Source organism: Balaenoptera physalus (assembly GCF_965194825.1).
Source record: "Balaenoptera physalus genome assembly, chromosome: 6".
In the NCBI taxonomy this organism is placed as follows: Eukaryota; Metazoa; Chordata; class Mammalia; order Artiodactyla; family Balaenopteridae; genus Balaenoptera; species Balaenoptera physalus.
In genome coordinates this window covers 113,987,755-114,005,337 of record NC_138885.1, presented here as the reverse complement: position 1 = coordinate 114,005,337, position 17,583 = coordinate 113,987,755, and the positions used below count along the sequence as shown (strand labels likewise).

The 17,583-nt window shown below is 40.3% G+C and overlaps 1 protein-coding gene across 2 annotated transcripts in view; it reads left to right on the top strand.

The window, feature by feature from the left end:
- Nucleotides 1–11,755, top strand: part of LOC309662493 (cyclin-Y-like protein 1) — a 33,867-nt gene extending 22,112 nt beyond the window's left edge. The window contains exons 6-10 of one of the 2 annotated variants that reach the window (XM_082465250.1): nucleotides 1,215–1,266; nucleotides 2,239–2,358; nucleotides 6,183–6,349; nucleotides 9,626–9,788; nucleotides 11,346–11,755. In XM_082465250.1, the coding sequence (XP_082321376.1) occupies nucleotides 1,215–1,266; nucleotides 2,239–2,358; nucleotides 6,183–6,349; nucleotides 9,626–9,788; nucleotides 11,346–11,462 (619 nt within the window). In that variant the 3' untranslated portion in view covers nucleotides 11,463–11,755. The remainder of the gene's footprint in view (nucleotides 1–1,214; nucleotides 1,267–2,238; nucleotides 2,359–6,182; nucleotides 6,350–9,625; nucleotides 9,789–11,345) is intronic. The other variant, XM_082465251.1, reaches the window with a different exon arrangement.
- The last annotated feature ends 5,828 nt before the right edge of the window (nucleotides 11,756–17,583 follow it).

Here is a 17,583-nt window from a genome sequence, read left to right as displayed (position 1 = left end):
TTAAGTGTTGAGAAGTTGTCAAGTTCACAATCGAAGGTAGAAGTTTTCCAAAACTCCTGATATTTTTAGCTTGATGGCTTGAATTTTATCATTGGCAACAAATAACTTTAGAGTTATTTTCCTTGAAGTGACAGGCTCACTTTGTTCATTTTTGAAAGAATGACTGTGTCAGTTGTACATTCAAATAACGATGGTGTTCGATGAAAAAAGTGTTTCAAATAAAGATGGTGTTCTATGAAAAAAATGACTTACCGCCAAGTCACAAGTGCTTTTCCTTAACACAGCCATATTTCAGTATGTAAAAGTGCTTAATGCATACTTTCCACTTATTCAGAATATTAAAAAGAAGGACCAAGGTTTAAGAACACTATTAATTTTTACTCTTTTATCAAGGATGTTCTTCAAGCAGATTTTTTAACTGCAAGTGGCAGTGAATAATTGAATGACTTCTAATTCAGTTTGGTACCACTGCCTTGATTCATGCTCAGAAACCAGCAGTTTTACCCACTTTTGCTTTTATACATCCATAGCAAATGTCACACAATGTGAAGGGCAGGTAGTGTCTTAGTATTCTTATAAAAGCAGTTTTGACCTCTTGGGCCTCCTGAAGGAGGGGATAGGGGAGAATCCCAGAGGCCTGCAGACCACATTTAGAGAACCGCTGTTCAAATGAGCGCAGTGTATTAGTGTGGTGAAATTTTAAATTAAAAAGCCTGGTTTCTTTTAAAATAAAAAGACAATTACATTTTTAACTCAAACTATTTAAAAGAGACAAGAAGAAATACACAATAAGGATATAAAGAACTAAAGAGAAAAAAACGGGAAAAAACCATGAATCTCATATTCACATTGATTGAAGTGAGAAGAATTTATTGCCCACCACCACTGCTTCATAAAATGTTCTTGCATATTCCACTGTGAGGTTAGAGGGGTGAAAATATATTGGTTTACTAGCATTGCCTGTTAGGGAGGGTCAGTGCTTATAGAGGCAACTCTGGCTGGTTGTTGTAGAAAAGGTTTCACAGAACTTGATGTGCTGAGTAAAAATAGGTCAGGAAACCTTTCTAAGGGTGGAATCCAGGAGAAGAATTTATAAAACTGTTTGCTTCGTTGAAGGTTAAGCTTCCTCTACCCCTCTCTCTACTCCTAGCCGATATTTTACTAAGATAGTAAGTCCTGAATTAATTTTTTAAATGCACATTCTTATTTTATAGAGTTGCAGATAGATCCTTGGATATTTTTGATGAGAGATTACATCCACTCACAGTAAGTGTCAGTTTTATTGAAGTGGTATTTTTCTCTTATACAGTTGTGTTTATTTCATGCTGATTTGCTTTGAAATTAATTACTAGAAGAAAATTACTTCCTCCAGCTCGAAGTCAAATTCATCTTCCTTTAAGTCTTCTTCCCCACGCCATGTTGTGTCTAGTCATTTTCCCGAAGGCGTGTTGTATAAGGGGTTGATGGATATGAACCGAGTTGCACTTTGTGTGAATAGTGAGCAGGTAAGTAAACATACCCAAGTAACAGAAAATGTATCTTTTTAAAGGATGATGTTCCATAGCATCAAACAATATAAATATTTGTAAATAAACCTAATATGATAAGGCCTCTAAGAAGAAAATTAGAAAACTGTTTACATTTTAAACGAATTAAAATGACAAAGTTTTAAAATTCACTTCTCCGGGTGCTCTGTGGCCACACGTGGCTGGCGACTGCTGTACAGGACAGCACATTCTTAGAGCCTTATGGTTACAGGACACTGGAAATGTGTTTTCAAAGTTGACTACAGAAAAGTATGACATATGGTGATCAGCAAGACTTTTGAGCCTAAAAGTATTGGGTTGGCCAAAAAGTTTGTTTGGTTAGTGAATATATTGTTCAATAAAATGCTTGGTGAAAATGAAAACTGTGTCTTTTATTTTTACTTAAAACCAAATGAACTTTTTGGCCAACCCAATAGTTTACATTTGGTTAGAATTCTGTGGGGAGGAACGTGGAAATACATAAATTTTCTGCGGTTGTGCCTGTATTTTTCTTTAATGAATGGTGGTGAGTACTGGATCACTGTGGTATTTTAGGATCCCATTGTTTATATTTAAAAGACTACAAGACATGTCACCCAATCAGAATTATTTTAAGGGGCACGTGGGCCCAAGTGTGAAGACTGCTATCTTAAGGGTACTTTTAAGTATTTTTCTTCCGTGGATACTTAAATTGCATTTTTTCTCCCTTCAGCGAGAAAAGATTCCAGAGGAATACTTCGAGCATGATCCTGAACACAAATTCATTTACGGATTTGTTCATACTCTTTCTAGTGCCGCACAGCTAACTGCTGAAGGTGCAGTAGTAACTTTGGTAAGATATTTTTTCTTTCATAAAGCATCTGTAGAAATTTCTGTCTTGTACACATGGTATGGTCCTGTTTTTCCCAAATGAAAGTAGGTTCCTGAAACGATCATTAGAACTTTATTAAGAGAAACCTATCAAAAGAAAGTAAAGTATACACATTTGAGCTTTAATCATCATTATGATTTAAAACGTTGCCATTGCTTTTCTCATCACAAAACAATTGCTATTAAAGGCAGCAGGAGAGATTTCTGGTTTCTCCTTCCACACCTGAGGGGACACACGCACGCACAGTGCACACACGCACACACAGACGACGCGTGTGGTGGTGGTGGGGCGGGGCAATCACTGAGCGCTCTGGTCCACAGGCAGAAACAGGTTCCGGGCAGTTTGAAGCTGAGTCCCAGACTGCACTGCCTAGGCAGTTCTGATGTGTGTCCTGACTGAGAACTACTGCCCTCAGTTCTCTGTTCCTTGGATAATGGATAATGGTGTTAACCATCCCTGCTGTCCTCTTATTGCCTGCATGTGAAGTTGCCCAGGACTAGGGTGCCAGTAGGACTTCAGAAGGCTTTACTCTAGTTAGCCTGCTAAGCTACAGCTGTGTAAGGACCTTTTTGTCATCCATTCCTAATTCCTATGGTAAGATTTTATCATTTGAATAATAAATCATATTCAAGTGAGAGGTAGTTGGGATTGTTTTACTCCTCCCTATAGCAAACCTGTAGGGGGGAAAGTCAGCTGCGTGGTCTGCAGGGAAGGAATACTTAGGCCACTCACTGCCTGCTCCTATCAAGGCAGAATTTAGGACAGGAGGCTTGTCCTTTTGAAAAGAGACCCCTCAGTGGGTACTGGATCAGACACAGGCCTTTTCTTGGCGCTACAGGCCACTTGGAGTGCTTAGCACATGCTTGAGAGAGGCAGGAATGGTGCTTGCATATGGAGAGCTAGGAAATGCAGGAAGGAGAGTATTTGGGTTGGAAGAGGGGCATTTCTTTGTAGCCAAGTTAAGCTTGATGTACCTGCGAGACAGCAGAATGGCAGTGTCTAGTAATCATTTGAATATATGGGATTGGAGCATGAATCTGAGCTAGAGGGAGGGAATTAAGTGTAGCTGTTAAAATGCAGAGAAAGTATGTAAAATAAAAAGTGGGTAGAAGATAGATCCTACTAGGGACTGTCAGCACTTAAGGGACAGATCCCCAGAGGAGTGGCTACAGTGGTAGGAAACCCAGCAGAGAACCCTAAGAGACACCAGGAGAGGTTCAAGAAGGAGAGTATGGTCCAAACGCTAAATGCTACCAAGAAGTTGCTCATGTCATTAATACCATGTCACTGAATACCTACTCTGTGTCACTTTTCTACATGTGGGGGGTGGAGGAGAGAACAAGTTGGATAAATAAAGTTCTCGCCTTTATGGAGCAAGTGTGGAAGACGTAAATTTTTTTTTTTTTTTTTTTTTTATCGGAGTACAGTTGATTTACAGTGTTGTGTTAGTTTCAGGTGTATAGCAAAGTATAAGTGTTTTTTTTTAATGAGTGTTTTTTAAAAGATGAGTATTTCAAGTGGTGGTAAAAACCATGAAGAGAAAGCAAGGTAAAGGGATAAAGTGATTAGAGGGGCTTACTAGAAAGCTCAGGAAGAGCCTCTTTAAAGAGGTAATGTTTGAACCCAGGACCTGGCTGAACTGAGGAAGATCAGGTACGCTGGCATTACGGGCAGAGGGGACAAGTGCAAGGCTCTGAGACAGGAACTTGTTCTGTGTGTTCAAGGAAAAGCAAGGTGGCCATTGTGATCCGAGCGGGGAATGAGGGAAAGAGCATAGGTGATGAGGTCACGGAAGGACAAGGCCGTACCGCACAGGGCCTCGTAACTTGCAGGCCACGGGAAGAAGGTATTTGTTTGATGGGAAGCCTCTGGCAGATCTGGAGCAGGCGCATAAAGTACTCTTAATTTAAGAGGCTCTCCTGGCTGCTTTGGGGAGAACAGACTGTAGTCTGTTGGGAGGCAGAGAAGTTAGGCAGTGGCAGCGATACAAGTCAGAAGTGACAGACAGAAAAGCGGTCAGGGTACCAGTGAAGGTAGAGATAACAAGAAGTCCTAACAGATTGGAGCAGGATACACTCAAGTGCAGGTTTTTGGTCTCAGCGACTGGGCGTGTGGCAGTGCTCTTTCATTTATGAGGGAAGGCCTGGGGAGTGGAGCTCTGGGACGAAGAGCTCTGGGTTGTTTGTGTGAAGGCACCGGTGACCACGGCAAGAGTAGTCTCTGTAGAGTGGTAGCAGCAGGAGGCTGACTGAAGTGGGTTAAGGAGAGGATGGGAGATGAGGAGCTGGCCTCAGGCCTGAGGACGCCGTCTAGGGGCAGTGGGGGACAGGCTGGGGACATGGAAGCATTCACACTGGAGGAAGCCTCTGACAGAGAGGGAGAAGTTGTTCAAAAGGAGACTAACTGTGGGCACAGTGCTCTGCAGAAGTGAGGTGGGATCAACTTCATTCATAGGAGAGTTAGCTTCAGTGAAAAGAAAGAAATCTCGCTTCCTCCGAGACAGGAGGGCAAGTGGGATAAATGAATATCAGCACGTGTACCAAGTTTGCCAGTACAAAGGTGAGAGGAAGTTGAGAGATTGCCAGTGTCGTTTCAGTGCCTCTGATGAGTCCCATAAAGTAGAGAGTTGAACCTTGCGGGGAGAGTCGTTCTTAGGGTACTAGAGAGTGCTGAGTTCTTTGGGGAATGGGAGCCGAATTTCACTAAGAACATATAATCTCAATACCCGTGTTTGAAAACACAGTAGAGTTTGGAGGGCATGGGCGAATCTGAGCTGTCAATCTGATAACCCTTCAGAGAGTAAACAGACTCTTTCAAACTGGACATTTTTCTTTTTGTCAAATGGCATATACACTCTTCTACAGAGGTAACAACAAATCACAGCTTACCTCTCTAATCTTTGCTCAGCTGTTAACTCCATCCAGTTCTTTGTAGGGTAGACATTTGATACATGTAAAAGAAACCGTGAAATCATCTCACAAACCGGCAGGTTTAGAGGAGCCCCAGGGATACAGACACAGGCAGGTCTTCCCACCTTAAAACCAAAAGAATTGACTAAGCTGCAGATTATGTAAGACAGAAATGAATAATGAAATGATAATGGAGATGTGAAAAATTGGGGCTATGAAAAGGACTACCCTTTGTATGCATGTGTGTTCCTTCAAAAGGCACTAAAATATGGGAATACTTGACAGTTGTAAAGCCCCTTTGTACTGCCTGTCCTGCTGTGCCACGCAGCAGCCACTGGGAGGCTCTCTTGACCACCAGTTTTTATCTTCAAGTTCATGCCACAAAAGGACTGGTGACTGACTCTGAAGAGAAGGTAAAGATGTGCTCAGTCTTACCAGAATTTTACACACTCAAGCGTTATGTAAAATCGCCATGCAACCACCACCAGTCTTGTAGTTAACATTGCACGTGATAGGCACTCAAGCATTTACTGAACAGTTGAAGTCGACACTGGGCTGTATGTGCTGCCCTTGACAAGTGGGAAGGTAATAATACAATGCGTGTCTTTAGAATGCCCTTTGCTGAGATGTCCTTTCATTCCTGTGACCAAAATTGGGTTGGAAATTCACACGGGCAGAGTAGAAATATCAGACTCACAGAAATATCTGACTTACAACTGTGACCTGGCCTCTGGCCTTGGCTTGGCTGAGCAAAGTCTTTGTAGAACCTAGGAATAAAAGGGGTGTCAAAAAGAGATGAAATCTGTCATTCCTAACAATTCTTATCACAGCACTTAAACTGAACGAAAATCAAAGATCAGTGCTCTACTTTTGCAGGTTTACTTAGAAAGGCTTTTAACTTATGCTGAGATCGACATTTGCCCCACTAACTGGAAAAGAATTGTTTTGGGAGCCATTCTTCTTGCCTCCGAGTTTTGGGACGATCGGGCTGTATGGAATGTGGACGACTGCCAGATCCTCAAGGACGTTACAGTTGAGGACATGTGAGTTTGTAAGGTTACCGTGAACTTTCTAACCATTTTCCAATACCTCATTTGCTCTCATAAAGTTTACATTTTTAAGAAATGTTACATTTTAAGAAAGGTTACCTTGTGCAGAGAGCTGAAATAGACATAAAATTACAGCCTTCTTTCTATCTAGCTGTAGTATAACAATTTGTATTTCCCCTCATTCATTGGTAGGTCTTGATGTGTTATTGTTGTAATATTCTGCTTGAGAAATTGAAATTATTTTTCTGGTGGTTTTTGCCAAACATTTTACAAGCTCACTACCAGAGCAACATGGTACAGTAAGTAACTTGACAGCTTTCTTAAAGCTGTCTACCAGGTCCAGTCCATTTTTAAGGGGCACATGCCTGGTCTTTGAAGCAAGTGGCCACTGTTAAGGTCTTAGGGCCTCTAGACTACTGACAGGTTATAATTTCAACCTGAGTCACACATTGTGTATTTGCTTTTGCTGGTCTTTTTCTCCTTTTTATCTGAGGTTCTGTTGTTACAGAAACTATGATGTACAGGTAGCCACATATAAAGGTTTCAGATCCCTGTGTTCCTGTCTCCTCCCCTAAAGTCTGCTGAGCTAGGAAACACCTACCTCTCAGGTCGTCCGGGAAGCATCCCTGGGGCCTCACCCAGGGCACTCAGCAAACACAGCGGCACTTTGTGGGGCCTTGAGTTAACTAGGCAGGTTCTCCTCACAGATGGCACGCTCACATTGGCATGAAACGCCAGGCTTCCAATCTGGCTCTGGTGAAGGGCCCCAAGGGTGGGAAGCAGGATGAGCCAGAGAGGTAATTCCAGCAGACTCTCGAAGTGCCCGCTTGACAGTGAACCTGTCTTTGTGGGTGGCATTCAGGAAAATGTGAAAGGACACCTCTTGATTATATTGGACAGCAGCGGCCGATCAAGATGGCAGGCAGGGGCAAGAGTTTGTTTTTGTTACCTTTGCCCCTTACCCTAGATAATTCACAATTACCAAAGTGCATATTTACAGCTGAAGCGAGGAAAGCTGTGACTAAGAGAAGGGACCAGTGACTGTCAGTAGCTGTCAAAGTGGCTTTTGGTGAAAATGCCCACTTTGGTGATCATGTAAACCAGGTGGTCGTGGTGATATTGCTGGTAGCAATCTTAGCAAACAGTGGAACAGCAGATAATGAATTTGAAATGAATAGAAGTACTTTTGGAAGTTGCAGAAACTAAAGTGACGTTGACCAACACTATCATCAGTCTTTGAACTGGTCCCTTGAAGGAAGGAAAATTTGTAATCGTGAACACCATCCCTGCCATGATGGCAGCTGAAATTTTCTCAGAATCTGCAGCTGAGCTGACTGGGGCTCTGGTTCCAGGTACAACATCCGAGAACATGCAGGGAAACGTGTGGGTGTTCATAGACATTGAGCCCAGGAGCATTGGCGGCACTGTCCAGCTATGAAGAAACTAATTCTAAACAACGCTTTTCTGTGTAGAACGGAGAATCACCAGGAGTTATGTTTATAATAGGCTGCTTTTGTTTATGATCTTTGGGAGTTGGAAAGCATTACAACAAAGTGTTTAATACACATTTGTTTCATCCCTCTGCTGTTGACTACTATTTGTAATGGTCTCATTTTGAGTCTGAATTGAAAAATTGCTGTCTATCAGCTTTTCCTTAAAACTTTCTAACATCTCTGTGTCTTGTTAAATATATATTTCCCTTCAAAAGAGTAAGTTAAACTGAGCAGCTGCTGTTCAGACAGTTTGCTGCGCCTGTAAGTGGTAGGCTCTTCAGCCACCTAGCCATTTACAAACAGCAAAAAACACAGAAGATGCATATTCTGTAGGCATAATGCTTTTCTTCAGTGATTAAAGCTCTATTAATAGACATGTTAATCCTATGAAGTACTGTATTTCCACACAATTAAAATGTATTAGTGGAGAAAATATAAAAGGGATAGTGAAGTGCATTTATTCCTGTAGTAAATTAAGTCCTGATTAGCTGATTATCAAAACATTATCTGATTTACATTTCTATAGACTTCTGGCCGTATGAACAGGAAATTAATTTTGGAAGTAGGTTCAGTTAGGTTTAAAGTTCAACAAATGAGAAACCTCATTTCTGCTCATACTCTGCTCTCCATACAGGAGAACATGGAGCATTTGTTGATTTATCCAATGGATAAAATATTAACACTTGAAAACCAAGAAACCAAATGTATTGTAAAATAAGCCACTTGCATGTTTGTTTGGGTATTTATCATTTTTATCTAATCAACTCTCTAAAGTGATTGCTGTGAAAAGTGGTAAGATTTACTCTAACTTTATATTTATTTACTTAAACATTTGGCAAGCAAATGGCTGGATATGGTCATATAGCAGAAGCCTGCTCCCAGCACTCTACTTTCCCACTTCATTGAATTCGCCCTCTGTGGGCGTGTGCAGTCTGTCCTGGCAAGGGGCGGTAGGTCTGAACATTCTGGGCTGCTCTCCTAACACCGGGGGCAACAACTGCTCTATCAGAGGTCGTATCATAAAGTGGGTTTAGCCTAGCTGAGACATAATCTTACTGCCTTCCTAAGCTTAAAAAGTGCATCCTGTCCTGTCATGGTGACGACAACTCACCCTAGTAAGGTTTTAAGGTGAACAGAAACTTGCATTATGCCCTTTGACACAGCCCCATGCACGGGGTGGGGGTGGGGGGGATTCCCTTTCCCATCGAATGTAGCTTATTTATTTATTTACTTGAGATGAATCCTTGTTGCCTCAAGAGTTTTCCCCCATCAGAGATAATAACAGTGGCTCTCGATGGATCCATTTGTTGCCGTGGTGATGTGCCCACTCCTTTTGTTGGCTCGTCTCTACTTCAGTAAGCCCCTTCCTGTCACCAGCCCGGTGAAAATGTCTGCAAGTTCTTCAGAGCTAATAAACAGCATACATCATTCCTTTCAACTGATCACTAGAGCGGGGCCTCGTGAGTGAGTGTGGAGCATGAATCGTACAGCTGCACTAATGGAACTCTGAAGAATGAGCCCCTGAGTCAGCAGCATGAGTGCATAAGAGGGCCATGACCTCTTCCCCCTTGTCCCAGACTCAAAGTGCTGGGACGCAGAAAGGACCACAAATAGCTGTACCTTGTTTGCACATTAGGGTATTAATCCAGCTGGGTAGCCATTATTGGTTTCAAAACAGTATTTAGAGCCATCCTAGTAGCTCAGAATGGTATTTTTGAAGATAGCCCAGTTGACTAAAATTGTCCTGTGTTGGTTTTGTCTTCTCCTCCTCCCCCAGGAATGAGATGGAAAGGCACTTCGTGGAGCTACTTCAGTTTAATATTAATGTTCCTTTCAGTGTGTATGCCAAATACTACTTTGACCTTCGCTCCTTAGCAGATGACAACAACCTGAATGTTCTATTCACTCCTCTTAGCAAAGAAAGAGCACAGAACTTAGAGGTAAGGCTGTGAAATCACTAACTGGGGTTTTCTGTCAGCCACCGAAGCCACACCTGTAGCTAAATTATATTAAGCAGTGATTAGGAAAATGGAAAGCTGTTAACAGTTTGAAGAGCTTATTGACCCGTTGGCATCATATTTCCTGTGTCTTTTATGCTTTATACAGGGATCCCACATTATAAAAAAAAAAATTGTCTCTTCTGTAACCATAATTCAGAATACTTTCAATCATATTTAATCTGTTCTTAATGGTTTTCCATTTGAACCTCTACACTTACATATAACCATACATGAATAATTTCTTAAAATTGTATCCCTAATCAGATGTACCTACAGAATCTACTTACCACTCTTAACTGTCTGTTTTTTTTTTAATAATTGATGTTTTGGACTATTTCTACTGTCTTGATATTTTTAATAAATAAATAAATGTATTTATTTATTTATGGCTGCATTGGGTCTTCGCTGCTGCACGCGGGCTTTCTCTAGCTGCGGCGGGCGGGGGCTGCTCTTCATTGCGGTGCGCAGGCTTCTCATTGCAGTGGCTGCCCTTGTTGCAGAGCACGGGCTCTAGAGCGCAGGGTCAGTAGTTGTGGCGCACGGGCTTAGTTGCTCCTCGGCATGTGGGATCTTCCCGGACCAGGGCCCAAATCCGTGTCCCCTGCATTGGCAGGCGGATTCTTAACCACTGCGCCAGCAGGGAATTCCCTCTTAACTGTTTTTTACTCAGCTTGCAGTTCGTGTGTGTGTGTGTGTGTGTGTATGTGTGTGTGTGTGTGTGTGTGTGTGTATCACAGTTCAGTCCCATGAGTTTATTAGACAAAGCATCCGTGGCTAACCTGAGAGACCTATACTTGGAAGGTATAATGTGGATTCAGATACTGGATGTAGAAAGTACATGAGTTTTTAATATAAATGGTAACGTACATGGAACAACGTAATACTTATGGCTTATGATTTTTGGTGGGTATACAGCAAAATTCACAACTGAAATGAACACATTTAAAATTGATACTTTCTGTGGTACCTTGGTGGTACTTTAGAATAAGATGTTTTTCTACCATAATTTATGTGCAAGTGAAATAGCACCTTTCAGCGCTTGTCATTAGACCTCTCCTACCTTCAGCACATACCTACCTGATTAAAATTTTCTTAGAGTATGTAATAACTAATGAAAACTGAAGAGAAGTTGAATAGCTGAGTAAACACTGATTTTGCCCAAGTGTATGTCCATTACGTTTAAGGATCACGTGTGTAGGTAACAGATGATATTGCTATTAGGAGCCTATCATTAGGAAGCCAATTTTTAAGTAACTCTAAGTTATTAGGGCAAGTTACCCCTTGCCCCAGCAATCTAATCATAGCCCTTAAAGGTTATTACCTTAGGGAACTGTCAGTTAGTGTAGATATCAGCTATCCAAAGTAGCAGTAACTATGAACTTATCTAAACGAATGGAGATGTGTGGCTTATCAATGATGCTTTTTTTGTTTTTTTAAGGTCCGAACATTTTTTTCCCCCCTAATTATACCTATGTTCTACCTGATTGACTTTCCTAGGCCATTTCCAGATTGTGTGACGACAAATACAAAGACGTGTGTAGAGCTGCTATGAGAAGGTCTTTCAGCGCTGATCATTTCATTGGTATTCGGCGCTCCAATGCCATCCTCTCTTAAGGGAGAAGTGAGGGGTTGTAACATCATAAACCCCTCGAAACAAAGACTGGAGAAATATCACCTCTCCTGCTCAGAAACCAGCAAAGTTAGTATTTTCACCTTAAAGAAAGACATTGAATTCAAGAGACTCATGGACAAGCGAAGATTATGCTCATAGGAAAGAACGGGACCTCGTCAATGTAACACGCTCTTCTGTCCTTTTTATTGTAAACAGAGTTACAAAAACCACTCCAAAGCTAAAAGCTCCCAATCCACGCACAGATATCTGCTCCCAATCCACGCACAGATATCTGATAGCTGTGAGCTATGTGACGTTTTTTAATTAATAGTTTAAATTTTTAGACTTTAAAGACACTAGCTATATAACTTCTATGTTTTTCTTACCTCACTGTCCCATACTGCTGCATATTCCTTTAGAATCAGTGCAGTATTACCATCAAAAAATGGGACTCCAAAAAAAAAAAAAGTAAAAAAACAAAAAAAGAAAAAAAAACAAAAAAACAAAAAAAAAACAAAAAAGAAAAAAAAACAAAAAAAAACAAAAAAGAAAAAAAACACAAAAAAAAAAACAAAAAAAAAACATGGGACTCCTAACAACTCATAAAGCCAAACTTCGGAACAGACTGTTGTAGCATCGTTAGGTTTTGCAGGGTTCTTCCTCCCTACTATATCATTGAAGCTGCTAGTCATTATTGGCAATCAATTTAAACCAAAAAGCTGCTGAATAACACATGTCATCCAAATTCTTTGCAGGCAGTACTTATTAGCATATTAGCATGTTTGCGATCATAAACAGAGAAAGTAGGTTATTTCCTTCTATTGGGTCCGTGCTGCATTTCTTGTTAACTATAATGGTGCTTCTGATTTTGTGATGATTTTCCTCTTTGTTATGTACTTGTGTTAAAGGATATTTTCATAATTCCAGCCAACATGGTGGTCCAGTAATTAACAAGCCGGTGATGAAATAGAAGGTGTCCCAAAAGTCTTAGAACAATTTTAAGCTTTAATATAGTGTGCTTGGATACTCCAGAACAGTGTCGCAGAAGTGTAAATGCTAGACTGGCAAAACATCACTTGAAACTTTAATCGAATTTCTTCTAAACTCATTTACTTTTGTACATTTTAAACATTAAGCTTTTATTTTTTTATTTTTTATTTTTTTAAATGAATTAATTTATTTAATGGCGTGTTGGGTCGTTTCTGTGTGAGGGCTTTCTCTAGTTGTGGCAAGCGGGGGCCACTCTTCATCGCGGTGCGCGGGCCTCTCACTGTCGCAGGCTCTCTTGTTGGGGACACAGGTTGGAGCCCTGGCTTGGGAAGGCCCGTGAGCCACAATTACTGAGCCTGCGCGTCTGGAGCCTGTGCTCCGCAACAAGAGAGGCCGCGATAATGAGAGGCCCGCGCACCGCGATGAAGAGTGGCCCCCGCTTGCCACAACTAGAGAAAGCCCTCGCACAGAAACGAAGACCCAACACAGCCATAAATAAATAAATACATAAATTTTAAAAAATAAAAAATAAAACAATAAACGCTTAACGTTTAAAATTTACAAAACTAAATGAGTTTAGAAGAAATTCGATTAAACTTTCAAATGATGTTTCGTAAGTTTGTGGCATTTATACTTCTACAAGTATCAAAGCTTAAAATTGCACTAAGACTTGAGGGGATACCTCCCCTCCTCTTTTTAAAATAGTCCTTTGCAAGGCTGGGCTGCTTACCTGCTTGATCACCTAAGTTTCTTTTTTCTAGATTTGGTGAAGGAATTATGAACAACAGTGTTAATTCACATGTAATAAATTGAAAAGAACTGGACCCTAGTAGTAGTGACAGGAGAGTAAGTGATACGAAACAGCTTTTCTATCCTGTGTGTTAACCTGGCTGTAGGTGTCTCACTTCAAGTTCTATGTAAGAGGAAACATATAAACCTTAGGAACCCTTACCTCAGGCTTTAAAAGGCAGGGAGGTCCAGTAATCAGTCTTTTTGGAGATTGGTAACGATGTCACCTAAACTTGAAATATTAAAAAAAAAAAAAAAAAAAAAGTGTTCTCAACTATGTGAAATCTTTCTCCTCCTACCTTCTCAAATGTAATCCTAGGAATTTTGCCTGTAAACAAAGCATTTCTGGGCCAGAAGTACTTTCTCTCTTTATAGCAAGGCTTCACATTATACTGAGTGCTGCAGGTTCCATCATTTTTAAGGGACAGAGACATAAATGATAAATTATGGTATATAAAATACTACAATCTACCACCTCAAAAAATATTGTTTATGGAGTTTGGAGCTTGGAAATTCAAGTACTGATTGCAGTTTTATTTTGAAAAGAATGCTACAACTTATGTGGTTTTTCTTCCTCATGTTTATATTAAAAGAAAAGCTAATAAACTCTGTTTTAATTAAAATATATGGCTACTGTGTTTGTAACACTTCTCACTGTTCACATAACATTACAACTCTGCCTAACTCAAATGTTTTCAGTCAGCTCTGATAGTCGGGCCTTAAAGCATTTTCCAACTAACCATTCATAAGTTGTTTTGACCCCTGCCTTTAGTTAAGATGTAGACATTTATTTCTTCAGCTTACGCTCTTTTCAACCTGAAGATAATCTAGTCCACTTAAAATCACTGGCTACAGTGCTCAGTGGCATAATGCATTAGATGGCATTTTTGAATTGTTTGTTATGGTGCCAAGATGGAAATGCACATTGAAAGATAAAAGTAGGTAAATCCACAGAGAAAGGAATTACAGGAATACTGTAGAATCAGAACTTGTTGTTTGAGGGTTTCAAGCAATTGAACAGGAAAGAAAATGGAAGAACAGGAAGCAGTAGAATTGTGGTTGCTGTTAAGAGGGTGACTTTTAAACAAGCCACGTAATTTGACTTTAACATGCTATTTCACTTAACATTCAGTTGGAAATATACCAGATCTCTCAAGTTTCTTTTAGACCCTAGCCACTGCACTTGAGCAATATTCCATCAGTCCTGATAGTATTGCCGTAGTATTTCCTCCACCTTAGTTACCTTCCTAAGGTCACATCTTTAACTTTGTTCTTGTTAAGTTGCTGATGAGGAGAAATGATCTGATTTAGTACAGAAGGGAAAAAAAATCGATCACAAGTCACTGTTTATATCAATAGTTTGCACCGCGTAGTAATATGCCAGTTACTAAGCAGAAATGCTGACATATCTCGAGTGGTCGAAGGTTTGAAAAAAAAAAAATTGGGGGTAGGAACATTGGGCATGACTGTAGCTTCAAGAACAAGTTGGTAGAATAAGGGGAATCGCTAAAAATTGCTTTTCCCCTTCAGCTTTAATTCTAGAGGCAATACAGCCATTTTAATAAATGGGAAATTGAGGCAACTTAAGGTAAAAATTTAAACATCACAAAGTAGGTTCTCCAACAAATATGGGGCATGGAAACTAGTTATTAATAGGGTGGCAACTATGGCATGTTTTTCCAGATTTTTATACCGAGGAAGGGTTTGTTCCCTAAAGTAGTAAGACTATAAAAGAATATCTGACTACCTGAACTCAAATTTTATTTTTTCGCTTTTTAAGAAAAATTATTTTTCTCTATTGGAATACTGACATCTGTGCAATTTTAACTCTGGTATACCGTGAACTGAACTTTATTCTTTACAAGGAAAAGACAAAAGTTTGAAATGTATGTTTGAACCAAATTAAATTGCCATTTTTGTATGTTAAATTCATGTGGTTGACCCTAAGACAACTTCTTAGGGCCCAGTGTTTCTGGTTAAGAGAAATTTTTTCCACCCTGTATCAGATTCCATCATGACCCTATGCTTTCACATTTACTCCTAATGTACGCTGTATGCCCATTCTTGAAATTCAACAGCACTAAATCCTAGTTTTACAACAGGTCAAATTTCATTTCTTAGTTTTCCCATTCTATAAAATATACCATTCCTTGATTTTTGAAAAATGCTGAAGCCAGTATTTACTGGAAAACAATTCACTCTGTATTCAGGTTATGCAATGTTTTTGGAAATGTTTACCTATAGCGTGTAGGTTAGCTAAAATCTTTCATCACCCAAGACTTCTCTCTAACCACATGTAAAATGACTACGACTGTTCCCTCACCCAGAAGCCGCATTCTTGAGTATAGAGCTATTTGGTAAAGCACTTGACAGCTGGTAGGGGCTCTCCCAGGGGTAAGTGCTAATTTCTATGCAGAATCTGTAGATTACACCCAGCATCTATCAAGTTAAGGATTAGATCACCTAAAATCTTAACTGTTAGCCACTCACCAGCCTGGCCAGCCTGACACCGTGCCAGCAAGAATACAAAAGATCTAGGAGCCCTTCAGAGACACCTGGTCCCTTGTACACAGGTGCAATCTGTTTGGCTTCTGAGGCAATTTCCACTAGTCCGTTTTAAATGGGTTTGGCAGATGAGATAACATGTACTTCATGTGAAAGAAATGTTACGAATACCAGTTTATGGTTTAGGATCGCTAACATGCAGAAAGAACCAGGAAAGTGAAGTAGTATAGAAATTAAGAGAAATCCAGAGTCAAATGAAAAGAGGTGAATGTTCTTTAAAGAAAAAAAAAAAAAAAAAAAAGGAACAGGTTAGGTGATTACTTAACTGCTGTGAGGGCAGCTAAATAATTTGAATGTGATTAGAGAAAGTCAGTGACAGCCTCAGAACCTAAGGTCCTCAAGAATATGTCGATCTCTACTTCAAGACCTCAAATTACTCTGCTAGCTTTTTCTTACAACATCTATTCCTTCATCTTACCGTTCTCAATTCTACTGACCTTTACTTCTAGCTCCCCAGATGGTGGCCCTTTATCTCCTCACTGTGGGAACCGACTCTTCCAAACGCAGGGCATCAGTGTTTTGTCCACCTCCCACTGCCCTCTCTCAACAAGGTCATCTCAGCTTCACCCTTTGACTCTCTGCTCGTGTCCAATGTGGCAGTGCTTGATGTTGGTTACTACTATGAGCCATTTCTAAAACACTATCACCAGGTTCCAGGAAATACAGGATTTCTATGGCTCACGGGCTAACTGGCCCCTTGTAATCCCCTTTAATCAACTACTTGAGCCCTCCTGTGTTCCCACAAAGTAGTTGTTCCCAATTTGCTGCACTCACTCCCCTGATCTGCCCACATCCCTAGATGTATCTCCTCAGGCTAGGCAGCAACCCCACCTTCCAAACTCCAAAACTCATTTCATCTGGCATTAGGAATAGATGCCTCACTTCTTAAGGTAACCCCTCTCATCTAAGGGAGAGGATTCCATCCCAACTCTTCAAATCAAATTTCTATATCCAACACCCCCACCACCAGGATGGTGGTGAGGATGGGGCAATTTGACCTTCCTCAGCCCTTGACATGTCCTAGTGTTTCTCAAGATGTGGTCTCCAGACCACCTGCCTCTCATGGGCTGAAAGTCCCTGTAAGAAATGAAGCTTCTCTAAATGCAACGCGGAATCCTAGAACAGATAAAGAACATCAGTGGAAAATCTGGTGAAATCCAAATGAAGTCTGGAGTTAACAGTAGTGCGTTAATGTTGACTTCTTAGTTTAACAAATGTGCTATGATAATATGTTAATATTAGGGCAAAACGGATATATCTTTGCAACTTGTCTGTAAACCTAAAATCATTCTAAAAGTTTACTAAAACAGAACAAAAAGACCTAATTCTTGGATCCCAAATTCATCTCAATTCCTGGAGCTGAAGCCTGGGAATCTACATTTCTAATAGGAAGCCCAAATGATTCTTATGCAGACACAAATTTGAAAACTAGTCTTTCAATTCCCTTTCCATTCCATGCCTGAATGGCTGCTTCCTCCTTGTTTTACTTACCTTAACCTGATTTCATCTTTTAGATCCTCTCAACCCTAAAATATAAGTACTATCATTATCCCCCTTTCACAGATGAGAAAGTATAAGATGCAGTACACAAACGAAGTACTAAGAGCTTAAGTAATTTGTTCAGGATCAACAGCCCATGAATGATGGAGCTGGGAGTTGAATCCCTAATCAGTCTAGCTCCCAAATCTATGCACAGAACCATTCTACTTCCTCTCATTCTGTTGCACGTAAGAGCTCTGTAACTAAATCACTAAAAGAAGCATTATTACCTATTTCTCC